Source organism: Vulpes lagopus, chromosome 1 (genome assembly GCF_018345385.1).
Source record: "Vulpes lagopus strain Blue_001 chromosome 1, ASM1834538v1, whole genome shotgun sequence".
NCBI classification, from domain to species: Eukaryota; Metazoa; Chordata; class Mammalia; order Carnivora; family Canidae; genus Vulpes; species Vulpes lagopus.
Genome location: NC_054824.1, coordinates 159,685,327 through 159,712,483, shown reverse-complemented (window position 1 = coordinate 159,712,483; position 27,157 = coordinate 159,685,327). Strand labels below are relative to the sequence as shown.

General features: G+C 39.2%; 1 protein-coding gene across 1 annotated transcript in view; it reads right to left on the bottom strand.

The window, feature by feature from the left end:
- The window catches only part of SUCO (SUN domain containing ossification factor), a 125,386-nt gene that overhangs the window by 71,678 nt on the left and 26,551 nt on the right, over positions 1-27,157 (bottom strand). The window contains exons 5-6 of the mRNA XM_041749647.1: positions 15,467-15,865; positions 14,416-14,869 (exon numbers count right to left, since the gene is read on the bottom strand). Coding sequence (XP_041605581.1) covers positions 14,416-14,869; positions 15,467-15,865 — 853 coding nt within the window. The remainder of the gene's footprint in view (positions 1-14,415; positions 14,870-15,466; positions 15,866-27,157) is intronic.

The window sequence follows — 27,157 nt, the reverse complement described above, 5'->3', positions numbered from 1 at the left end:
AAATAAGGTTTACCTCAGATTTAGATAGTGGCAACCAGAGATAAATATTTTTGGTTTTGTTTTGTTTTGTAGTTTTGTAGTATAGTGACCAGGACATGAACTTTAGAGTCAAGATCCCCAAGTGTTACTTGGGGTTATTATTTATTAGTTGTATGTACTCCATTTATTAGTTGTATGTTCTTGGGTAAATTACAAAACCTGTGTGCCTCAATATTGATATTCTAAAATGGAGTTACTAAGGGGAGCTCAGATGGTGCAGTTAAGCTTCCAAATCTTGATTTCAGCTCAGGTCATGATCTTGGTGTTGTAGGATCGAGCCTGGCGTCCAGCTCCGTGCTGAGTGTGGAGCTTGCTTGATATTCTCTCTCTCTTTCCCTCCCCTTAGCTCATGCACACATGCCAATAAATAAATAGATAGAAAAATAAATGATAAATAAAATGGAGTTACCATGAGGAAAATAAAATGATGCATGTGCTGTGCTTATTAGTCTGACATAAAATATGCACTCAAATGTTAACTTATCAGCTTTGTTCTTTCCACCTTCATTTACTTATCAAATTCTAGAGTATAGAATATATACTATACACATATAGTATATATATGTGTAGTCTCAATTTCTTCACCTTCTACTGAGCCCTTGGCCTGCTTAATTCTAATTTCTGCCTTTGTTTAAACTACTAAAATTAGTATAGTAGTAGCAGGATTTACCTTTTTTGATTTCTCTGCTGTATGTGGCACCTTTGACTACTGCTTCCACTTGAAACCCTCTTCTCCTTTGTTTTGTCAAATTACATACTTCTGTTGCTCATCTCTCTCGGAGTCTTCTGAGTCTCCTTTGATGGGCTGCTTCTGCTGACTACAGCAGCTTAAATTCCAGTGATTTCAGGGTTCTGTTTTCAGTTTTCCCTTTTATACTCTACTTTATTACTAGGAAGAGTTCATCTAATCTCATGGTTTTCATCTGATGGTTACTTTTATCTTCAGTCCTTATTATGTTCTCCTACCTGGTCCATTTCTTAAAACCTTTCGATGATACCCTATGTATGTGGCAAATGAATTAACCTCATTCAAAACTTGAACCTCTCTCCCTTCATGGTCCAAGATGTCTCCAAAACAACTAAATCCAAACTTGAACTTAAGAATCTTCCTTTTCCAAATCTCTTCTTCCTATATCCTTGATCTCATCATGTGATATTGCTATTCACCCAGTCCTCAAGTTAGAAACCTGAAAAGCATCTATACATCTTTTTCCTTCATCCTCCCTCCACTATCTCCAGTTTATTTTACCTCAAATTTCTGTAATCCATTTCTCCATCTTGTTACAACTACCTTAGCTCAAACCCTCATCTCTTACTTAGAGCAACCTCCTAACAGTTCCCTAATTCATATATTACCACTTCTGCAAATCAACCCTTCACACTGCCAAGAACCTAACACTAATCGTCAGACTATTGTTCTCCTGCTTATCAACCCTCCTTCTATCAACCCTCCATGACAAAATTCAAGCTTCCTTGCATATTTTAAAATATCTAAAATTCTTCTATTGCCTAAATCTTCAGCTTCATATTTTCTGCCACTCCCTGCCTCCTACTTCATGCTTCAATGATACATAATTAGTTGTAGTTGTTCCCTGAACACATACTAAGCTGTCTCATGCTTCTAAGTCTCTGGCCCATGCTTCTCCCTCTTCCAAGACTGTTCTGCCCTACTCCCACTCCTCACCCTCCAAAACTTGACTAAGTTCTTATCCATTTCCTGGGGAAAGGAACAAGTTAGGGACTAGGACACATTCCTGATTTCCACAATTTGTGGCTTGGCCACAACCCTTTGGCATATCTCTGAGCATTTATTACAACCCTGAACTGAAATTAACTGTTTATATTTCTGTTCCTTACACAACACTGAGCAACTCTAGGGCAGAGAACTTATTGCCCTGTTCTCAGCACAGTGATCTCCTGAGCTCTTCCTCTGACTATGGATTGGAACAGTTTGGATAAGAACTTAGAAAAAGGAGAGAACCCAGTAACCACAGAATTTATGGTAAAAGAAAGAAGAGAACTGGGCAATGAAGAATTGCTTCTTAAACACAAGGGCAAATCTAATCCATAGTATGGAAACATAATTAATACCAGCCATTTAATTACAGCAGTTTGGTTAAATTAATTCCCTGCCCACTTCCCCCCTTCACAAACAAAGGCAATCCAGGAAAGACACCTATGAAACATAAAGGTGGGAAAGTAGAACTTAACTTTCAAACAACTGAAAATTATGGGGTTTTTTTAACATTATTGTCAAGAAATTTGAAAAACAACAGAAATTCTACGAAGTACAAGGAGACTCGTAGTAAATGGGTATTATACTTTGATCAAAAACCAAAAAAGAAAAAAAAATTAAAAAAAAAAAAACAACAAAAAAGACCAAAAGATCACTGGGCCTCCAGTGGTTCTGGTTAATAAACACCCTACTTTCTTTCAATCACAATGTATTAAAAGATATTCTTCTTAATCTATTATCAGCTTGGGGGCTCTTTTAAGGTTGCTTCTCTGCTAACTCTACATGCTGATCACAAGAGGTCACACTGTGCTCCTTTCCCATCCCAGCTTTTATTCTATTTGGCTGCCACAGCAGTCCCCAATCAAATCACATGAAACTCTATAGAGCTTAGCTAAAGAAAACTCTGTAGTCTAGCGTTTGCTTCTCATCAAACCTTTGAATTTCAAAGGTTTAACTATTCCGTATATCAAAATCTATTAGAGGATTGTTTCACTAAATTTGCCTATAATTTCAAGGATCCAGCATGGGGTAGCACTTATTAAGCAATATATGTTGTTTTTACATTTTAACATACTGTTAGAAATTCAACCAATACAACTGTCCTCTGAAAATAATCATATGCTATACTTACTCGATAATGATATATTTCAATAAACTGCATCAGCTGTGTTTAGCCTAAAAACCCAAGTCACAATACCTCGTTACCTTAACTTTCAACTCAAAATTACAAAGATAGTAGCCAAGTAAATTACTACCATGTTAATAATCATGCTATAATAGAAAGCCTACCTAACAGTGAAAAATAAAGCTACAAAAGTAGGTTTGGGCCAGACTTCAGACCTTTAAGGTGAGGTTTAAATTTTTACTCTTCAGGAAAACAGGAGCCTAAACAGGAGCTAAAAGGTGTTTTAGCAAGAGACTGACATAATCAAAGTTGTGTGTTAGTAAGGTAAATCTAGTGGCACTGTGTAGAAAGGGTTGAAGCATACAAGGGTGAGACTACTCTAACCTCTTCTCTCTCTGGCTGCCAAATAAATGTATGAGAACTCATGCCTACCAGCTCTTCAAATAGCTTCTATTTCCACTCCTGTGAGCTTTTACCAATTACTTCCCTCTTTTGAAAACAGGCCCTTTTCTCAGTTTTCAAGCCTTTCAGCCTTATCTGAGACATTCTATATTGCTGCCCACTCAAATGACCACCTTAAACCTCTTTCCATCTTTCTTTTCAAAACAGTCTCCTCCTTTCCCTTCAGAGCTTTACTTTACTTGGCACCTTTCTTTATTCTAAGTATCTGCAGAAGCTCCTTGTTCAGCGAAAGTTCTGCTTCAAAAGATCCCCTCTCTCTGAGGACAGCTCCAGCCCAAATCTTAAATGCAGTGAAGTCTGAATTTTTAAGTGCCTATACAATGTTCACTTGGACCATTCCACTTGGATTATTCCACTCATCTCAGCTGCTCCTCCTATCAAAATCCTCTGCAACTCTTCTATTTCTTTTTGAACATGTCCAATTCTTCCAGTTGACCTAGTTAAAAAAAAAAAAAAAAAAACTAGGGGATCCCTGGGTGGCTCAGCGGTTTGGCACCCGCCTTCGGCCCAGGGCGTGATCCTAGAGTCCTGGGACCAAGTCCCGCATCAGGTTCCCTGCATGGAGCCTGCTTCTCCCTCTGCCTGTGTCCCTGCCTCTCTCTCTCTCTCTCTCTCTCTCTGTCTCTCATGAATAAATGAATAAAATATTTTTTAAAAAATTAAACTTGGGAGGCCCTGGTGGTGCAGCGGTTTGGCACCACCTGCAGCCCGGGGTGTGATCCTGGAGACTCGGGATCGAGTCCCGCATTGAGCTTCCTGCATGGAGCCTGCTTCTCCCTTTGCCTGTGTCTCTGCCTCTCTCTTTGCTCTCTCTGAATGAATAAATAAATAAATCTTAAAATAAAAATAAAAATAAAAAATTAAACTTTTCTTCTCTCTTTGAACTTTATTGCACAAATTTATAACTTTAGATCCTAGCATTTATTCTCTCAACCAATATACTCCACGAAAGCAGTTAATTTTGTTTTATCCACAAGAATCCTACATAGAATGTACCACATAGACACCTCAGTAAATATCTCTCAACACTGACATGGATGACAGAAAGGGAGTCCTAAAGAACAAGAGCCTGTTAGAGGCAAACTAAAACCAAGTTCTCTTCTGAATCCTAAACCAATGCTACTTCTACTATATTGCGCTGTCAACGGCCAATCTATCACCAAACCAGATCATTTACTTCCTCAAAACTCTGCTTAATGCACCCTCTTCATTTTTACTACCAAGTCCTTGTTATGATAAACTTCAATTACTCCAATTGCCTTTTTTTTTTTTTTTTTGGGTACTCATCCCTCCCAGTCTCTCTCTTCTGAAATATTTCTAGCACAATGATGTCAAAATAACATTCTTGTAACCACTTCTCTTGCTGGATCTTTACTGTCTAATTCCTTGGGTGAGCTTGTAAAACTCATTACAATTTCCAAAACATAGCTTTTAGTTTCTACTCAGGCTTGTCTGCTATCACTCCCATTTATATCAAGTTCATTATCTCTTTTATTCTCTTTCTTCTTGACAATTAAGTACTACCTACTCACTATAGACACACACACACACACACACACACACACACACACACCCCACATTAGGAAAAGACCATTATTCATATTAGCAGAACCAGTACATCTTATTTCAGTTCACGAAAAATCTACATTCCAAAGAAGCCACACATCATTTTTTCTTAAACTTGTCATATGTTTCCTGACAATCCCAGGCCTGATTTTCCCTAATTTTCATTAAGCACCTACTGAACAATTCAGTTTTTTGTATTGTTCACAAATGTTCAAATCAGAGACCTCAGAATGCTAAAAGTACAAAAAATTCTCAGAATTCACCTGATCTAGTAATAATTACTGGGATAAACAGATTATCCCAAACCTACTGAGACAGAACCCCCAATGTAAGAATCCTAGGCATGTGTATTTTTTATTTTATTTTTTTAAAAGATTTTATTTATTTATTCATGAAAGACACAGAGAGAGAGAGAGGGGCAGAGACATAGGCAGAGGGAGAAGTAGGCTCCCCTCAGGGAGCACGATGTGGGACTTGTTCCCTGAACTCCAGGATCACGTCCTGAGCCGAAAGCAGAGCTTAACCGCTGAGCCATCCAGGTGTCCCTGGCCTGTGTATTTTTTAAAGCTTTGTGAACAATTCTAATGTCCATTCCTAGTTGAGGCAATCCAGTCTGCCCATTTTCAGGTAAGAAAACTGACACAGGAAGAAAAGGTAAAGAAACTTGCTTAAGGCTATCTACCAGATTGCTGGTGGAGTAGAGTAGTGATAAAAATACAAGCTCACTAGATGTCCATTGACAGATGAATGGATAAAGATGTGAAATAGATGTAGATAGGTAGGTAGACAGATGGATAAATAGATAATGAAATATTAGTGTGCCATCAAAAATAATGAAACCTTGCCATTTGCAATGACATAGATAGAACTAGACAGTATTATGCTAAGCAATTAAGTCAAAGACAAATACCATATGATTTCACTCATATGTGGAATGTAAGAAACAAAACAGATGAACATAGGTGAAGGGAAGGAAAGATAAGATAAAAACAGAGAGGGAGGCAAACCATAAGAGACCTTAACTATAGGAAACAAATGGAGGATTGCTAGAGGGGAGGGGAGTGGAAGGATGGGGTAACCAGGTGATGAGCACTTGATGTAATTAATTAGCAACTAACTGAAGCATCACTAAATTCTACCTCTGAAGTTAATAATACACCATATGTTAAATTGAATTTAAATAAAAAATAAAAACAAAACACAGACTCAGACTCAGCCTACTTAGGTTTATTGCTTACTAGCTGTGTGAACTTGGGCAAGTTAATTTTTATGCCTCTTTTTTCATCTTTAAAATGGTGTGGCTAAAAAATAAAATAAAAATAAATAAATTTTAAAAATGGTGTGGCTATCTCAAAAGAGTTGTAAACAGTGGACATGAAACACTTAGAATAGAAAGAAGCGCCCAATAAGGGCTCAATATTAATAATGCAAAAAAAAAAAAAAAAAAGGATTACAACCAAACTCTGAGTTAGTTTTATGCTCTTTTCACTACACTAGTATGTACATATATTTCCACCACCGGATTGTATATTCCCAAGGGCAGAGCTCAAGTCTCCTGCTTCCCACCACAACAAATACATTGTTAGTAACTAAATAACATTTTGAATGAATTTATGGATTCCTATTTCTCAACATTGCCATCTCTGCCCTCCTAATTATACCAAAGCACCCAGAGGGAATAAATAATAAGAACTCTTAGTGCTTACTATGAGCAAGGCATTATTTTAAGCACTTTACATATTTTCTCCTGTTAGATTACAAATATTCTATAACAAGAAATAAAAAATTCACTTAGTACCTATAGGTCACAAAACATTTTCTAACAAAGCTAGGTGTTACTTCTACATAAAATATAAAAGAATTTTAACTAGTGATTCTTTACAAAGTCCTAAAATAAAATCAAACTTTCTTTTTAAAAAAAATCTGCACTTATGAAATAAGTTTATCCCAAGGGATTAACATTCTTATACTGTAAGTACTCGAAAATAATTTTTCATTTCTTTGCAACGTGTACAATTTTTTGAAACTACTTTAAAATACGGCCTTGAAAAGCAAAACAAATAACACATAATTGGCACTAGAGTACAATCTCCAACATGTACACATTATGTTTCAAATAAAGAATTCCACTTATGTATAAACTAAACAAAGTATTTCATACATATGTTTCTACTTGAAGATGGCTTGACAGAATAAAGCACTTAAATTTTTTATAAATTTTTCTCTTCCCTTTTATTACAAGGACTAGAATGTTAGATATACATATTGACCTATTTCTCTATTCGGACGGTTGGGAAAAAGTGAAAGAATAATTTAGGAGTTGACAAACAATGGAAAAATGAAATAACAGGATGTCCAAAGGTATGTTAGGTGTATCTTTTGCTTTTTTCATTGCCAGCCAATCTAACTACCTGCATCCATTCTGATATACCCTCAAATGTTTAATAATCTAAAGAAGTTATTACAAAACACAACCAGCTCTTTTAAAAATAATTCAAAGGATATTGTGAGTTATCTGCCTTTTTTTTAATTGAACACAAGTGTTGGAGCTTTACACAAAGATGTTGTACCTCCCTGTCACACCTTCTTTCACAGACCTTTTCCTATTTAAGCAATGTGGCTTCATCGAACTTGTCTGAAAAGATCTAACATTGTTTTCAATAACTCAACACCTCTTTTAAGTACCAGAGACTTTCTTTGGAATGTATATCCCAGGGCAAAGATAAACTTTTCTTCCCAAAGTTTTTCACATCAAGTTCCACAAGAACTTGTTTTTAAATCAAAAACAAAAACAAAAACAAAAAAAACAACTGAGATACAACTGGCATATATTATGTTTGTTTCAGTGTATACAATAATAATTCAATATTTGTATATACTGTGGTATGTTCATCACAAAGTACATTCATTACCACAGCTATTTTTTTTTCTTGTGATAACTTTTAAGATTTACTCTTAGAAACTTTCAGATATACAATACAATATCATTACCTAAAGTCACCATGCTGGAAACTATATGCCCAGGACAACAAAGACTATAGAAAAAAAAAAAAAAGTCATCAAATGATTTAAAGAAGAGGAATTACTTTATCATTTATTTTGAATATTTATTAATTTATCCAGAAAAGAGATTTATGGTCTTAAAAAAAGTTACAGAAACACAATAAAGAAAATAATTTCTCCAGACAAAAAAAGAGTTGGGATTTTCAAAGATATTTCCAATTATTACCTTAAAAACAATAAAACTGAGCAGCCGGGGTGGCTCAGCGGTTTGGCCCTGCCTTCGGCCCAGGGTGTGACCCCAGAAACCTGGGATCAAGTCCCACGTCGGGCTCCCTGCATGGAGCCTGCTTCTCCCTGTGCCTGTGTCTCTGCCTCTCTCTGCCTCTTTCTCTGTCTCATGAATAAATAAATAAAATCTTAAAAAAACAACAACAACAATAAAACTGAGGTAGCCCGGGAGGCTCAGCGGTTTAGCGCTGCCTTCCACCCGGGGCCTGATCCTGGATACCTGGGATCAAGTCCCACGTCGGGCTCCCTGCATGGAGCCTGCTTCTCCCTCTGCCTGTGTCTCTGCTTCTCTGCCTCTTTCTGTCTCTTTCATGAATAAATAAATAAAATCTTAAAAAAAAAAAAAAAACAATAAAACTGCTTATATTATTTTTCTTGTTTCTCAAATTTCTGCTCATTTATGCATAGAGACAAATGAGCAAGAAGCCAGCAATATTATCATAGAAAAGGCAACATAAGAGATCTGGAAATAAAATAACAAGCCAAGAAATTATTACCTCTGAGGTCAATGAAAATAGATGACATACTCAGAAAAAAATAGTACCAAGGACAAAAAAGCAAACAAAACAGACCACACTGATTTAGGTTATCTATCAAGTCTCTCCAGTGTGACTGCCGCTTAGGGCTCCCATCCTCCAAAGGACAGCCTCCCAGTCTGTCTGTCCCTTCCAATCCACTCTATCCCCAGAGTGATCTAAAAGATCCATCTGACTTCACGCTCTTGCTTAAACTACCGCCCTGGCTCATCCTCTCAGACAGGTTAAAATCAGAGTTCATCTGCACAATTATCAAGTCCCTTCAAAACCTGGCTCTAGCTTCCCTTTCCAATCTCTCCCCCACGTAAACTCTAGGAATCTTGCCTCTACCTGAAACAAAGTTCTCCCATCTTGAGCTATCCATCCTGCAAACCATTTATACAGATGAGTACTGAGACTTAGAAATAACTCATCCAAGGACATAGAGCTAGTGATAGAACCATATCTAGAATACAAATTCTACCCTTGGTGTTCCTAAAGACCTTTGTAAATAATTTTTGTATTTATTATATTGTCAAATGTATGAGAATTGTTGAACTGTCAGGTTTTTCTCATTAGCTCTAAATATAAGCTTCTCCAAGATGATCCTATTGGGTCCAAGAAGAATAGTTTTTTTTTTTTTTTTTTTAGTCTTAAAATAAGCCACTCTGATAAGGGATGTTGATTAATGAAGGGGCTATACAAGGATGGGGACAGAGTGTATGGGAAATCTCCGTAACTTCCACTCAATTTTGCTATAAACATAAAATGGGCTCTACAAAAGTTTTTTTTAATTAATTAAGCTTTACTAAGTCTAATTTAAGAATTTATACTTGTTCTGAAGGTCAGCTAATCACACATCAATAATCCTAGGGACTAGTCAGAAACCTGAGGGAAAATGTGGAAGCTCCACTAACCGGAGGGGGGGGGGGCGGTGGGATTACTTCCAGCACATTGTGAGGCACTGACATTTATGTGTGCCCAGTTAGGGATTATACTATTTAATTTTAACTAAACTGATTCTCACAACATGGAGAAGTAGCTTCAAAAAAATTCCTGCAAAGACTACAAAGATAATAGCTACACAAGCACAAATCAACAAGAAAATTGCAGGGCTAAGACTCCTAACTAATACAAGCTATTCTTTAATCACATCATGATGTAAAATAATTTAGTCAATCACAAAGCTCTCACCAGAAATTATTGCTTGAGAGCAAAAAAGTAATATTAATATAAAGGATCAGACTGTTTTTCTCATCTTTTTAAAATACTGAGTTCATGTAACTTATTAGTGTACTATACATCATTCATTATATTGGCACATGCACATAACATAAACAAGGAAATATTAAAGGTGCATGGACATGGTTTTACTGACTGAGGGTGGACACATTCAAAAAAGTTTGAATATGCACTGCTTAAAGCACAAATCAAATCTTTGTCCTCTTTAAGCTGATGGTCAATCTTTCCAGTTTGCAGGACTGAAGGCAGTGTATTAGGCTGCATGATGCTTCCCAGGGATGTTGGGAGTCCTAATCCCTCAATGTGTTACCTCATGTATTAAAACAGTCTTTGCAGATGTGATTAAATTAAGGATTTTTGAGATGGGGATATAATCCTGGATAGTCTTGATGGGCCAAATGTAATCACAAAAGTGCTTATAAAAACGAGGCAGGAGGATCAGTTATATAGCAGATGTGAGGCCTTAAACTAGAGGTGGGAATGATGTGAGGAAGGCGTCACAGACCACAGGAAGCCCTCGAAGCTGAAGGTCAAAAAAGATTCTTTACCTCAGAGACTCAAGAAGGAATCAGCTCTGTTGACACTCTGACTTTAGGCCAGTTAAGACTTATTTAAGACTTCTGACCCCAGAACTATAAGATACTATATGTATGCTGCTTTAAGCCACTATATTTTTGGCAACTTGTTAAAGCAGCACTAAGAAATAACACAGGGGATTCCCAGGACCTGGGACTTTCACTGACCAAAAACCAGGATAAGTTGGTCTCCCTGTTTTCAGGTTTCCAATTCCCATAACAACATATGGTACATAATAAGCATAAGAAAAGTCTTTGTTGGGCAGCCTGGGTGGCTCAGCGGTTTAGCACCACCTTTGGCCCAGGGTGTGATCCTAGAGACTCAGGCCCCACGTCGGGCTCCCTGCATGGGGCCTGCTTCTCCTCTGCCTGTGTCTCTCCCTCTCTCTCTCTTTCTCTCTTTCTCTCTCTCTCTCTCTCTCTCTCTCTCTGTCTCCCATGAATAAATAAATAAAATCTTTAAAAAAAAAGAAAAATCTTTGTTGAATAATTTTATGATGAAATATACAAATGATATACCCTTACTATTTTGTAAAGACCTGTTATATGTATTATCTCATTTCATCCTCCTAACAACTCAGTGAAATGTGAATCAATTAGTTTTCCTACTTTTAGAATATAAGAATTAAGGTTCAAAGAAATTACATACTACGCGTAAGGATGTGTAGATCTACAAAGTGATGGAGCCCTATTTAGAAGACAGGCCTTCTCACCTTTGACAAGTCAGGATCCTCTGCCACGAACAAGGCTGCGTGGATTCAAATCCAGCCTCCTAAACTTAATAGCTGTTTAACCTCACTATATTATTTAATTTGCCTACTTCCTTCACTATAAAATGAAAAATAAGGTTAACAACTTACCTCCTAGTGCTGTTGGGAAGATTGAATGTACTAAAATGTGTAAAGTACACAACACAAGGTAGACACAGAGATAGGTGTCAATTCTAATCAATATTACTCTGTACTGCAGTTACAGTACATTTATGCCTAAAATATTCTGTACTACTTAATAAAGAATCATATAATATATGCAAAAGTAAAAAATAGCAACCAGAATGACTAATAAGATGGAAGGATAGATTTTGTGTGAAAGAGTCTAAGGTTAGGACTCTAGGCTGAAAAGACAAAAGGAGAGGGAAGACAAAATCAAGATATATAAAGTGTGAGAGTATAGAAAAGGGGGTTAAAAATTCAGTAATATTGGTAAGGAGAATTTTAGAAACTAGAGAACTGTAATAGGAAAGCACAGCATTCATAAATTGCAAAATGATATAGCTTTAAAAAGAAATGGATCAAAAATGGGGGACAATTTATGAATGACAAAGACAAAAATGGCTACTAAAATGAGCTTAACTACTTTTCTGTAAACATCTGTCTAACCCTACAATGGCTGAACATAACCATTAATGGTAAAGGGAGAATGGAGATACTGGAAAATGACATTAGAGCAAACCATAACAAGAATTAGACCTCTGGTTGGATCAGTGCAGTAATTTCAATTTCCCCAAGGAAGAGAGTCTCAAAGACATAATATACCCTCTTGCCAGTCAGTATCACGTACCACTCCTCTTCTCCAATCTCATCATTACCCTTCCAAGAATATCTCAAGCCTAAATACCCTCTTTTCAATGTCCTTTAACAGCATCAGTAAAGAATAATTAAAATGTCCCTAAATTTGGTAGTCCAAACCAATCTCAAAATATATTAAAACAATTGTTTCTTTAGCTAAAGTTTCATAAACTTTTCACTCCTTTAAGTAACCCTCAACATCCATTCTTCACTGTGAAAGTCAACAAACTTTACAGAACTTTCTGACTACTACTTTCAATACTAGGCTGATTTTTTTCTCTAACAGGTTGTGATCTTCTCACTTTTGCTAATGAGAAGCCATATGAAGTTGGGCCTAAGCAAAAGAGAGCCAGAAGTTACACAAAGTAATAGAAGCATGGTTAATTTAAATCCAAAAATGATTTCAGAAAGCACATTGTAATGCTTGGTTTCATCTCCACCATCTACTTAAAACTGGGAAAAAAAAAATGTTTAAGGGTACAAATTTGCAACTGATAACTAAGTCCTGGAGATATGCTATAGAGTATAATGCATATAATGATATTGCAAGCAAATTATTAAATTTATTATGAGACTAGGTTTTAATTATTCCAACCACCAAAAAAGAAATGATAATGTGACACGAAAAAAGTGATAACTATCACTACAATAGCAATCATACTATAATATATAAATATAGCAAGTCAACATGTTGTACATCTTAAATTTATGAAATGCCACAATTTACACAATGTCAAATATGTTTCAATCAAAAAAAAAAAATCATTCTAAACTTGAATGAAAAGTATAACCTCTTTGCCCTATGAGCCATTTCAGAAAGTGCTGGTGAAGAATAACATGATCTTAAGTTGGGCAGGATCAAGGAAAAGAGGAAATAAATTACATATATCCTGTAAATTACCAAGCCCTCCTCAGGAACAAGTGGATATGAGCACAAGGTTTTGGTATCTCACCTACAAATTTAAATTTAAAATGGGATGAGTCGACTCCTCTGCACGCACTTCTTGGTACCTAACATGATACTAAAAAGCAGAAAGGGAGGAATGACAGCAGTCCTTTAAAAGGGTTTGTAATTAAAGTAAAAAAGCCAAACATCTTGTTCTCTAAAACTTCTGTCCATCTTCCATTCAAAATTCCTCAGCCAGGGAAGTGCTTCCTTTTCCTCTCATTTACTACTTTCTGTGAGGAACTCTACAACTTCAGTATCTTTGGAATCGGTTAGGCACCAAGAACATGAACATATTGTTGGTGTTTTCCAGAAATAAACGAGAGACTTCGTTTAACTAGACTTTAATCTAGTGTAATCGCTCTAACCAAAGCATCTTTTCAGTCAGCAAACGTCACACATCTCTAAACAAATTCTCTAAGGGGGGCGGGGGTTGAAAATGGCTTTTCCGAGTATAATGACAGCAATCCTTTTACCGACAAGGTCTCTGTGCCTCAGAGACACCCAAATGTGCCAGGGAGCAACAGACACTCCATAAGCTTTAGGAACAAATGAAAAATAAGGTTAACAATAATACTTACCTAATGGTGCTGTTGGGAAGATTGAATGTACTAAAATGTGTAAAGTACACCCCACAAGGTAGACACAGATACAGGGACGCAGGGAGCACTCTTCTCGCCTTCAAAATCCAGGACTTATCCTCCCATTACCAGGGACATTATCCAAGCCACACCACCAGAACCTACTGTACACCCTACACCTAACACACTCTACTAAACCAACGGCTTTCCATCAGCTACCCCTTGGAAACGTGCTTCATAACGCCCCCCCACCCCAAAGTTTCCAAGAGGAGCAGCCCCAAGGGTGCGCGAGACCAAAGACACTAAGAAATGGCCAAGAACTCCTGCTTGTACATTACTCTCTCACCCTCGTGACAATCACGTTTTTAAAATCGCACGTCGGGAACACTCGCACCCGACACTCTTTCCACCCTTGTCACACCAGGAGAGCGAGCGGCTGGCAGGAAACCAAGGACTTACCTTGCATTTATCTGAGAACTACCCAAACATCCCGCCGTCTCCGAGGGGCAGCGTAACTGAGTACAAAGGCACTCGGGTGGCCCCTTCGGCTCAGGCCCCTTTCCCTCCCACTTAGTCAGAAAATCCCAAAACACACCCTGAAAATCGTACAGAGCGCAGCCGGGCCCGGCAGCCGGAGAGCCGCGACGTAATAATCGGTGTGTCGCCCCGGCAGGCCTGGGAGACCCGCACCCCAAGAGCCAAGATGATCTGGGGGTGTGACCTGGGGTGTCCCCTCTCAGGAAACTCCCGCCTCGTCGCGGCGACTCACCAGACGAGGGAGCACAGAGACAGGCAGGAGACCAGGGCCAAGGCCCGACGGTACTTCTTCATCTTCTCCTCCTTCTTCCCCCCGCCAGAAGGCGGCACATCCTCCCGGCAGCCGCCACTGCCGAGGCCAAGATGGAGGAGCCGGAGCAGGAGCGAGAGGATGGGACCGAGAGTCCTAAGGGCTGCGGCGCTGGGGGAGCGGCTCCTCGGCGGCTCGCGTACTGGCCGCCCTCCCCGCGGGGCCCACGGCGGCGCCCACAGCGGCGCTTCACAGGAGGTCTCCTGGGACTGCCGCAGCCGCCGGCTCGTCCGCGCCCGCCTCCTCCAGCCGCCGCCGCCGCCACTGCCGCCCCATATCCCCCCCGCCCGCCCCGGCTCTCCCTCCGTGCTGCCGGCGACCAACGGCCGCTGCGTACTAGCCTCCCAACAACCAATCGCCGGCGGGGCCGCGCCACCTCACACACCGCTGAGCTGGAAGAAGACGCGTCACCCACGTCCCGCGGCGCTCGCGCCCCCACCAGCCTCCGCGCGGGCCACGCCCCCTCCGACGTCTCGGGCGGAGGAACGGGAGGTGGGGGGAGGACACAAAGCGCGAGAGCCGCTGTGGCCGCCGCCCCGCCCACCTCAGAGTTCCCCGGGGCGGGGGCTCACGTTCGGGAAGGTCGGAGAGGAGCCACACGACCCTCAGCGGTCGCCTTTGCAAGGGCCCGCCCCCTCGCCCGGGGCCAGCCGAGTCCGCGCAAGGCCTCTTGGGAGTTGTAGTTTGTCCTCTGGAACGCTCCTTTTCCTTTATCCCTCGCAGAATCACAGTTTTGATGGAGAGGTGTAGAGTTCCGCGTCTCCTCGCCAGAATGAACAGCTTTCGAATTGTTTTACTCAGCTTTCCTCTTTTGAGCACAGTTCGTGGGATGGAAGGCCTAGAATGACGGTGGGGGGAAAAAAGCTGTAACTAAAAAAATTTAAAAGGTGTTTTTCCGGTGCCGATGGGCCCGGCCCATGGAGGTAGGTGCTGATTGGTAGGTGGAGAGGGGTGCGCCAAGATTTCCTCTCACCTGATTGGTTGGAGCGGAAAGTCCCTCGCATCTTCTCCGCGTCGGGGAGACCTTCAGCGCCCCAGATTCCCGCGCTGGGGTCGGCGGAGCTGGTCTGCGTTCTGTTGGATGGGAGCTTCGGCTGCACCGCCTCGGGGCCCGGCCGGGAACGCCTGGGCTCTCGGTGACGAAGCCTCGGGTCCTGGAGTTCACCAAAGGGGGGGAAGGAGGTCACGTAACACACGCCTCTTGTGCTACTATGCAGAGCAAAAAAGTGCCTGTTCTTAAACTTTAGTAACCGGCAGTATGCCCACCCTGGATTTTTATGCCACTGGGGTCCCTCAAGATCTTTTGGAATCGGTTTCTGCTTGAAACTCCAAAATGCTTGACCACTTTTCTTCCCAATCCCCTCTTGTAGCTCTGTTAGAAAGCAGAGTTATAGAGGCAGAGGCGTTAGCTTCTGCTCAGAGGAGAGATTTGGCTTCTGGCCTAATGAGTTCCTTCATCTGTCTCTGCTGATGTATTCGTTTCAGACTGACACTAAGAGGAAGTTAGTCTCTACTGAGCGATGCTTCTTTCATTAGATAAGAAATATAAAATAAAACTCTGGTTTCCTTTATTTGTCTTGACTGTCGGGAGACCCAGAACTCTCTTCCCCAGAAAGCAGCCAGACAAATGGGGGAACAGAGAGGCTCTAAGGTGTCTGTGCTGTGGAACACGGCATAATGTTTAGTGTAAAAAAATGAAGCAGATATTATTAGAGCAAGCATCAGGTACTGCACGTGTGGCCGCAGGGAAAAAAAAAATAAAACACCTTAGTAAAATGCTTAAATTTCAGACAAAATTTCCTTATGAACCTTTTAAGTCGAATTGGTTGGTAATTGCATTCCCAGGGACATAAATGATTTGACCCATTCTAAGAATCTTGATGTAAGTCAACTGGATATATTTTTTAAATTCTATAAATGATGATGTGGAAACTAATTTTTCTGGCAATAATTAGGTAAGAGTTCCAATGATCTACTGATACCACTCTTAGTATAAAACAATGAATTATCCTTTCATCTCTCTTTATCCTTGCAGTAGGCAAGCCTTTATCTCACTCAAGAGCAGAAGTAAATGGTTGATATGAAAGTTGAAAAGAAGGTAGGAACAATAGAAAGATGGATTATTTGACATTCTTTACCATGTTGAGCACTCTCTCCTTTCATTCTAGGAATTACTTTATTCAGGATAGGGAACAGATGCTCCCCAGGTGATCCTCAGTAGATTACCACCAAGGAAGTCTGATTAGAATACATCCTTATCTCAAGGCTGGCAAGTCACCAGGCACCTTATCTATTCCCTTTTCCACTCCAAACCACAAACCCACCCACTGCTACTCCACAAGTCCTTGCAATACTCTTCTGGTAGACAGAATCTTTCTTTCTTTCTCTTTCTCTTTCTTTTTTCTTTAGTTCCTTCCTTCTTTCTTCCTTTTTCCTATAATTTGGCTTTATTGATACCCCTGTGGTAGGGTTACCATTCACCATTCAGTCGTTAGCTTTCATTATTTCAGTCAATAAATATCCTTTTTTCTTTCTGCTAGCTTAATTTCTATAGTTTCATGTTAAGATTTAGTCTTCAGTCCTCTGAGCTTTTTCATTTTTCTCTTGGGGACTTCATAATTTTAGTTCATAACTATGCTGTTGACTCCCAGGTCTATAGCCCAACCTCTCTTCAAGTTTGTTGCGGGACATAGCATTTAGATATTCTACTATCACTTCAAATTTTCCCTGAATAAAATAGAACTCATCTTCCCCATAAATTAGCTTCTTCACCTGACTTTCTATTTGTGCTAGTTCTTCCTTGTTTTAAGACGTCAGATAGTGAGAATAAGAGAAGTTCCATGGAGTTGACCTTTGAAAAACTGGATGTTTTTTCTACATGGTTGTTAAATATCAGGGGGAAAAGTATAACTCAATAGGCAAATATAACAAAAAATTAGTTTGAATTACAAAATATATTTAGCACAGATAAATGCGACCATATTTAAAGTATAACAACATATGCCAAAGAATGGCAAGAAAGACTGTAGAAAATCTTTGAGACATGGGCTAAGTAACTACTATCTAGAACCACAGTGGTTCTCAACCAGGAATAATTTTTCTCCTTGGGGAAAATAATGGCAACATATGGAGACATTTCTGGTTGTTACAGTTGAGGAAATGCCATATCTAGTTGGTAGAAACCAGGGATGCTACATCTTACAATGCACAAGACAAAAAATTATCTGGCCTGAAAAGTCAAAAGTACAAAGCGTGAGGAAACTCCTGTAAGAGGATCTCCCAACTCAATAAAACCTATAAATCACTGATCACACACATGATAACTCGTGTGCACTGCAAATCCTAGGATTATTCTGGAGGTCACAAGGACTAAACTGCCTGATAAACATGAGCTCTTCATTCCTAACTGTTGTCCAGAAACTCTGGACAGCTCAAGTCTCTGCCCTGATAAAGATCAGATACTCTGCTGACAGGGAGAAAGAATCTGCAGATCTCAGAAAAGGAGCCAACCCCTCTGGCCATCTCCTTTGTCTTTTTTCATATGTAAATCATATTCAAGAAGCCTCAGAGAAAAAAAAAATATTTGTCCAGTTTAAGTTGGTGATACTTGACAGGCAAGCCTTGACATATTTTTAATTAATCAAAATATTATCTGCCTTTTTCAATGCTGAGATACTATGTATCTTTAAGAGGAACTGTTGAGGCTCAAAGATATCAGATGGTTCAAAGGGTTAAAAGGAGTTAGGACAAAAGTTCCTACAGTGAGTTGTATACATGGATCACAGGTTAAGAAACACTGCACTAGGGCAATATTTCTTAAAAGATGTGTTCATTTATTTGGGAGAGCAAGAGAGAATGGCAAGGTGGGGGGAGGTGGGAGAGGCAGAGGAAGAGAGAGAGAGAGAGTCCTCAAGCAGACTCCCTGCTGAACACAGAGCCCCCTCTGGGGCTCAATCCTAGGGACCTTGAGCTCATTAACTGGGCCAAAATCCAGGATCAGCCACTTAACCAACTGAGCCACTCATGTGCCTCCAGGGCAATTGCTTTTAAATCCTGGGTCACAATTCATTAAAGAAATCAATGTTCAGTAAAGAAATCAATGTTTTGGGAGTCCATCAGTAATTTTTAAAAAGCAAAAGATAATAATTTTAAAAATATCACAGTGTTTCACAGTAAGAGGAAGTATTTTTCAGGTACTCTTGTTTCAGTGATATAAATGTGTGTTGTACATGCGTGCATGTTTGTATAATATAAACTGTGAGCTTCACAAGATTTTAGAGGAAAAGAAAATTCCTTTTTTTTTTTTTTTTTTTTTAGGAAATTATCAGGGAAGATTTCAAGAAGGCAGATTTGACGTAGAACTTAACAGATGACTAGGATTTTCACAGAGATGTGAGGAGAAGCTATTTCAGGTTACAAAGTGATCAAAGTGAGTTCAGGATAATTAATTTGGATAGAGATAATGCATGTGAATGTATACCATTACTTTTACTTGCAAAACCCCATAAAACAACAGGAAAGGGTTGGCTGGTTGGTTTGCAAATAAAGCCACAAGAATGGGGTGAGCAGATGAAGGGAACAGAAGAACAAAGCTTTGATGTTGCAAAGCAGAATCGTAGGAAATGACTTCCCACAGTAACCATTCGCTCATCTTCCAAGGACTATCCTGGTTTACCCCTACTAATAGTCCTGGCATAATTAATAATAGTATCAACTTTTACTCCCTTTTTTTTTTTTAAGATTATTTATTTGAGAGAGAGAGAGAGACAAGTAGGAGGAGAATTTTACTGTCGAATGTGTTCTGTTTTGAAAAATAAATAATATAATTTAACATAGCTCCTTAACACAGCAGATATGAGAAAACTAAATCTTAATTTAGTAGTAGGAAATGGCAAAAAAAAAAAAAAATGACCCAGATTGTGATACAGAATCCCCAAACAGCTCATTCAGGAAATGACACCAAGATTGTGATACAGAATCCCCAAACAGCTCATTCAGGAAATGACACCAAGTACTACTGGAAGGGAGGTTAAAGGTAAGCGTGTTTGGTGGTGGTGATAGTGGGGCAGAAGTTGCAAATGAAGAAATAGAGACCTTCCTCTATTCTACATGTCTAGATGACTACTCATCTCCTACCTCTAGCAAAAGACTGAATTTATTATCAGGAGAGGATTGATTCCCTGGATTTGGTAACACCTAGCATAATTTAAGGTAGAAGTACCATCAAATAAATCAGTAGGTATTTATTAATCGAATAAAATCAGTAGATAAGAGTATATAGTTGGGGATATTTGAATAAGGACTGACCATTAAGTGATAAATTATTGTTATTTTTTTAAGATTTTTATTTATTTATTTGACAGAGAGAGGGAGAGAGTACGTAGAAGGAGAGGGAGAAGCAGACTCTGTCAAGAAGGGAGCTCGATGTGGGGTTCAAGCCCAGGACTTCCAGATCACACCCTGACCTGAAGGCAGCCGCTTAACTGACTGAGCCACCTGAGTACCCCTATTTTTTATTAGATATAATCCATTGTGGTTATGTAGAAAATGTCCTTATTTGAGGAAATTTATGCTGAAATATTAAAAGTAAAGTGTCATGATAATGGCATCTTACCTTCAAAGGTTCAGGAGAAGAGGAGAGTAAGAACAAATGTGGCCAACTGTTAACCATTGTCGAATCTAGGTGGAGGGAATACAGGTGGTTATGGCACTATACCTTCAAATTTTTAATATTTTTAAAAATTGTATTATAGCAATTTGAGGGTAGAATGAACACATACTTGATTCTGAAACCCTAGCTGTTTTCCTGTACTGACAGCCAGTCTCATGCTCTTGCATAAATAAAGTCTTTTAAAAAATGATCGATCAACACTGAGGCACATCATTGTGAAGTTCGAGACTATTGGATGCAAAGAGAAGATCACAGACCTTTTAAAGATAGGTGAGAAAAACAGATCCATGCCCAAAGATTCAAGAATCAATAGTTTAGGACTTCTCTACCTTTACACAGAAAGTTGAAAGGCAGTGGGAGCATTGTCTTCAAAATACTAAGATTGGTAGGTCATTTCCATCCAAGAATTCTATGCTCAACTAAGCCATCAATCAACTTCAGGGGAATAAAGCCATTTCGAGACAGGAAACATCTCAAGAAGTTTACCCACTGTGCATCATTTCTCATGACAGGAGATTTTACTCTGCTAAACAAGATGGGAAACCAAAAAAGAAGACACTTGATATAGGAAACATGAAATCCAATCCAGAGGAAAAAGCAAGGAGGATTCCTCAGGGTAATAGTGAAGGAAGAACCCAGCACGGCTGCAGAGTATCCTGAGTAAGAGGCAGCCACTGAGGATTCAAGATCAGAAAGCACTCGGACAGACCTCTGCAGGAAGACTGCATCTGAGAGACTTGTGGGGAAATTTAGGCAATTGTGAAAAGATAGCTGATTAGCGAAAATTATTTAGAAAACTAAAACAAGGAGTGCCTGTGTGGCTCAGTTGAATAAGTGTCTGCCTTCGTCTCAGTCATGATCCCAGGCTCCTGGGATCGAGACCCACATGGGGCTCCCTGCTCAGGAGGAAGCCAGCTTCTCCCTCTCCATCTGCCTACTGCTCCACTTGCTTGTGCACTCTCTCTCTCTCTCTCTCTCTCTCTGTCAAATAAGTAAATGCAATCTTTAAAAAAAATAAAACAAAACCAATTTAGAAAACAGAGTTATGCAAGAAAAATTCATCTGTGAATAGTGTTTACATGATCTCAGTTACGATAAAAATTAATGTAACCAAAATTATGACATAACGACATCAGAAGGCTGGAACAATCAGAAGGTGTTATAGGTCAGGGAACAGGAAAAAGAGCAAAATCCTCAGCTTCTATGGCAGAAAGCAAATCAGTATTGCCTAAAACTTGAAAAAGCCAAGACAAAGAATAACAACACATGCAATTTAAGGCATGGAGGAAAATGGTATAACAATTGACTGTAGGAGGGGAAAGCAGTGGGATTTTGGGGAACAGGGAGAAATTAGAGGAGAGCAGTGGGGAATTGCTATTTTTCCTAACTTTGGTGGAACTGTCCGATTCTCCCATGCATATGGAACTTTGAACTCTTAAAAAAAAATCAGATGTTTTATGATAATGTTGGTTATTTGTAGCAAAATAAGTTATTTTAAATATTTTAATCTTTTTCCTTTCCATTCTTCTATCCTGAATATATGGAACAAAGAAGACAGCCTGCTATGATGTGTCCATTTTCTAATTGTTCTATTCAGTCGCAAGACTTGAAAATCCAAAGAGAATGCGAGAAAATAATAAAATGTAGAGGTGTGGGGCAAATGGACACTTTGCTAGGGATTACTTGTTTCCGAGGATCTGAAAGTGTTTCTAGAACTCTCTTTGCTGCCCTGCCTTCACAACCACCTAGTCACTGTTTATAATGTAATCTTTACCTTCCCTGACATGTTCTTCTTCCCTGTGATTTGCATCTATTTTAAAACCATCTTTCTAATGCTTCTATAAATTGAAGCAATTATGGATAATTGAAGAACACTTACTTTATCTGTTATTCAGTCATTATCCTATTTGGAGGCCTGAATTGTGAAAATCATTATATGGATTAATTTTCCCACTTCGTATTGCACAGGGAGATCATGTAATATTAAAGTGTGTCAGTCTGGAAGCTGTTAAAGGATTTGCATGAATCGATATTCAGGGAAACTGGTATGCGAGAAACTTCACCGTTTCCTTCCACCGTGCACCTCTCAATTCCTTACACCGAATTCACTCAATTTAATGAAACTCATTGGGAAAGTCCATTCCTTAGGAGAGCATTAAACATGAATCATTTCATATCACCAGATAATTAAGGAAGGGTAACAGTCATGCTTCTAGGGAAAGTTGAGGAACTGTTGAGAATATGGAATATAGAAACTTCTTGTAGGTGAGCTCTGAAACCACTTTCTCCATGAAGTCTTTTCCCATTGTACAACCCCCTGCAAGCCCTCCACTTTGTGAACTTTCAGAGCGCAGATTACTACCTTCTTACTTGCACTGCAGTTAGTGTGTCTTCCCTGGAGGGATGAGAAGTGTATCTTATTTCACCTCTGTATCCTCCACAGCATTTGGCATTATTCTTGGCACAAAGGAGCCATTCAATCAAGTGTAACTGTGAGGTTGATCATGACGAAGTTGGTGATGATTCATGAAATGGGATATTTAAATGTCTTGAGCATCTTCTACACAGAAGTAGAGCTTTTATGTGCATTCTTTCATTTAAAACTAAGACAGACCAAAAAACCCCAAGTCTACGAGTGAGCAATACAATCCTCATTATATAATATGTGAGATGGGATTTTTTTTTTAAGATTTTATTTATTCATGAGAGACAGAGAGAGAGAGGCAGAGAGACACAAGCAGGCTCCATGCAAAGAGCCCGATATGGGACTCGATCCAGGGTCTACAGGATCATGCCCTGGGCCGAAGGCGAGCGCTAAACCGCTGAGGCACCCAGGCTGCCCGAGATGGGATATTAAAGCATGACTTCTTTCAAGTGTTTAGAAACATTCGGCCTTAGTTGGACTTTGTTAGGATTTTCACTAGTTATAGTCCCATTCCAAAGATACAATTAGGGAAAATTTAAAGGGTTTGAAAGGAAAACTGCTTATTTTGAAGAATAGGGATGGAGAAAGATATTTATGATCACTATAAGTAGAATTTAAACTTTACATTCTTTAAGATAATTTTGGTTAATTTTAAATATTACGTGTTTTTTTAAAGTAACCCCTACACCGAATGTGGGGCTTGAACTCACAACCCCAAGATCAAGAGTCAGATGTTCCACCAACTGAACCAGCCAAGCACTCCTAAACATTACATATTTTTAATTTTGCCTTTTTTTCAGAACCTAGTTATAGGCAAAAACAAACAAAAAACAAAAAAAAAGTTCAAAGATTTTGTTAATTTGAAAGAGAGAGCATGTGAAAGAGAGAAGAGAGAGAGAGTAAGGGGTGGGCAGAGGGAGACACAGATTCCCCACTCAGCAGGGAGCCCCAAGCAGGGCTCAATCCCAGCCCTGGGATCATGCCCTAAGCATACTGTAGACACTTAACCGGCTGAACCACCCTGGTGCCCCTAGGCTAAAAATGTAATGTGATGTATTTATTTGCACAATTACAATAAAATAGATTTACCATTTAGTCAAAGACTCACGGTTGCTGAAAAAAAAACCTTAATAGATGGACAGAATATTTTGAAATAATTTCCTTTTTATTAATTTTATTAATTTCTTTTTTACATTGCAATGTTGTCAGTGTAGGTTCAATTTGTGAAAGGTGCAAAAGGTACCTAGCTAGCTGCACTTCTATGTATCTCTTACTTGCAAAAGGAGTTCTTTGGGTTTTTCACTCCTCTTTGATCAATTGCAATTTCTCCTAAATCTCAATTTCCCAAATTTTCCTTATAATAGAATCCTTTGTAAAGGTATATAGCTTCCTAAACCCACCCTAGATACTCAGAATCAGAATCCTTAGGAGAAGGACTGGGAAATCTGTACTTAATGGATGACTTTTATTGTCAGATAAATTAGAAAACACTGTTCTAAAACATTCCTCTCAGGTGCCTGGGTGGTGCCATTGGCTCAGGTCCTAATCCTAGGGTTCTAAGATTTAGCCATGCCTGGGGCTCCCTTCTCAGTGGAGAGCCTGCTTCACCCTCTCCCTCTACCCCTCCCCCCCTCATGATTTCTCTCTCTCTCGAATAAATAAAAAATTAAATAAATTAAAAAATACAATGTTCCTTTCTGAGATCCTTGAGACACTATTTTCACAAGACTAGATAAAACATCTCCACTGTTTTGTACTAGCACAGGAAAACTTGGTAAACATTGTTTTTTCTGATCTCATTTAGTGTTTGAGCTGTATCACCACTTTTTTTTAAAACAAAAGATTTTATTTCTTTATTCATGAGAGACACAGGGAGAGAGAGACAGGTAGAGACATAGGCAGAGGGAGAAGCAGGCTCCATGCAGGGAGCCTGATGTAGGACTCAATCCCAGGTTTCCAGGATCAGGCCCTGGGCTGAAGGCAGCTGAGCCACCCGGGCTGCCTGTACCACCACTCTTATTAACAACTTACATTCACATTTTAGGGTGAAAAAATTAAATATTATATATATATATACATATATATATGTATATATTTCTCTTCTGATTCCCTTGCCCCTACAAGGAAACTTTGTGATAGTAGAACATCATTTTGTCATTTTACCTATGCTTCTCACAGAATTAAAATAGGCACATAATAACTGTAAAATACGTATTTCTTGAGTTGAAATAAATCAAATTGCATATTAGTGACAAAGCAGGAAGCTGATAACTATGTTGGCTTAATTCATTTTGTTATTGCTTGGAGATCATTCTACTATCTTTTGCCCACCAAGACCCAACTTGTATCATCAAAGATTTCCCACTCAGCAAAGGTGAATGGAAGATACTAGAAAAGCTCTTCCCACAAGTCCTCTCTCCTTCATGTACTATATACCTTCTCTCCTGCTTTTTCCCAAAGCTCCCTATGTTGAGTATGTCTTGTCCTCTCACACCCAAGTAATAATTTTATAGCTTTATTTACAAATATAGAATATCAGCTTCAGTGAGACAGGGACTCCCTCAGCAGAACTTTCTTGCCTTTGTCAGCATATTGATAAAATAAACAGTGGTTTCTAGGCTATAAGCTAATTCACCTCAGTGACAAAGGTGGCACCTTTCTTTCTCTAGTGGGAAAAGCAATTTGCAGCAAACTCTTGGTATCACTGCACCAAGGAATCTCTCGTCATCGACATAGCTCCGGGCCAGAAAATCTGCAGCTCATCTGACCTTTTCAGCAATAACTGAGGGCAACTGACTTAGTTGCAGGAGAAAGTGTGACAATGGCTGTGGTAAATCGTATTTTCCAAAATTTCTCACCAAACTTATCCAGTTCCATATCCTCTTCTGGAAACTTGTCACCACCACCATCACGCATCAAAAGATAGAGTCTGTCTCTCCTCCCCTTGAAACTAGAGGGAGCTTGTGTGACTTTGAGCTTTGTGTGAGCTTTGTGACTCCCTTGACAAATAGAATGTGTCAACAGTAAGGCTATGTGGTTTCCAAGACTTAGTCATAAAAGATCATAAAAGGAGATACGAACTCTGATTGGATCTCTCTCTTTCTTAGACACTCAGTCTTTGAACACAGCCTCCATATTGTAAGGAAGCCCAGGTTACATGGAGAAGTCACATGTAGGTATTCTGACCAATAGCCTCAGTTTATATTCCAGTCAACAGCCAGCACCTCCTGCCAGTGGTAAGTGAATGAGCCTTCATATAATTGCAGCCTCTGGCTTAAATGGTTTGCCCCAAAACCATTTAATCTTCCAGCTGAGGGCTCAGACATTACTGAGCAAAGACAAATCATCCCCATGTGCCCTTCTTTATAACAGATCCATAGAATCCATACACATACTAAAGTATTGTTATCCACCACAAAGTTTGGGGATAATTTTATCACATAGAAGATAACTGGAATAATGGCTAATTTGATAAAAGGAATAGAATATAAAGGCTACCTAATATACTGAACAAAGTATTAATCATGGAAATTTGTCCCCACATTTCTGTGAGAAAAACAAAAATAATAATCTACTAGTCTGTTGTAAACATGAACTAGGAGAGATAATCCTGTCTTCCCACCAGAAGGTTTGTGAGCAGGACATCAATAGGAAATTGATGCAATAATTTTTAAAGTTTTGTTAAATATTATTTTTCTTATATTTTAAGATTTTATTTATTTATTTATTTATTTATTTATTTATTTATTTGAGAGAGAGAGAGAGGGAAAGCACAGAGGGAGAGGGAGAGGAAGAAGCAGACTCCCTGCTGAGCAGAGAGCCCCAATGTGGGGCTTGATCCCAGGACCCTAAGATCATGACCTGAGTCAAAGGAAGACCCCTTTTTAAAAATATTTTATTTATTCATGAGAGACAGAGAGAGAGAGAGAGAGAGAGAGAGGCAGAGACACAGGCAGAGGGAGAAGCAGGCTCCATGCAGGGAGCCCAACGTGGGACTCCATCCCAGGTCTCCAGGATAACACCCTAGGTTGGAGGTGGCGCTAAACTGCTGAGCCACCAGGCTGCCCCAAAGGCAGACACTTAACTGACTGAGCCACCCAGGCACTCTTAAGTATTATTTTTTAAAAGCTAGTGATAATTTGGAAAATACAAACACCAAGGAAACAATAATTCCACTCTTCAAAGCCAACCACAGTGAATATCTTTCTGTATTTCTTTTCTTTCTCTAAGCATCTAGTTTTAAACATTATAAGATTCCATTACTGATGCATTTTAACCAAATATACAGTCTTTTCATCCACTACTTAGCTTACTTCCCTCTGTCAGAAGGGCCCTGTGCTACTTTCCTGCCCAGCTGAAGCTCCTCCTCCTCTGTCTGGGAAGCCTTCCAGAACTACCCATCTCCCAGGACCACCCAACCCACAGAGACGTCTACCTCAAAATCACAGCACTAATTGCCAACACTTCTTGCTGTATAATCACACATTGTCATGGCATTTTATGTATTTATCTTTTAATGTCTATATCATTCATATAATCTTTGCCATTATGCTTTATCTCCCTAACTA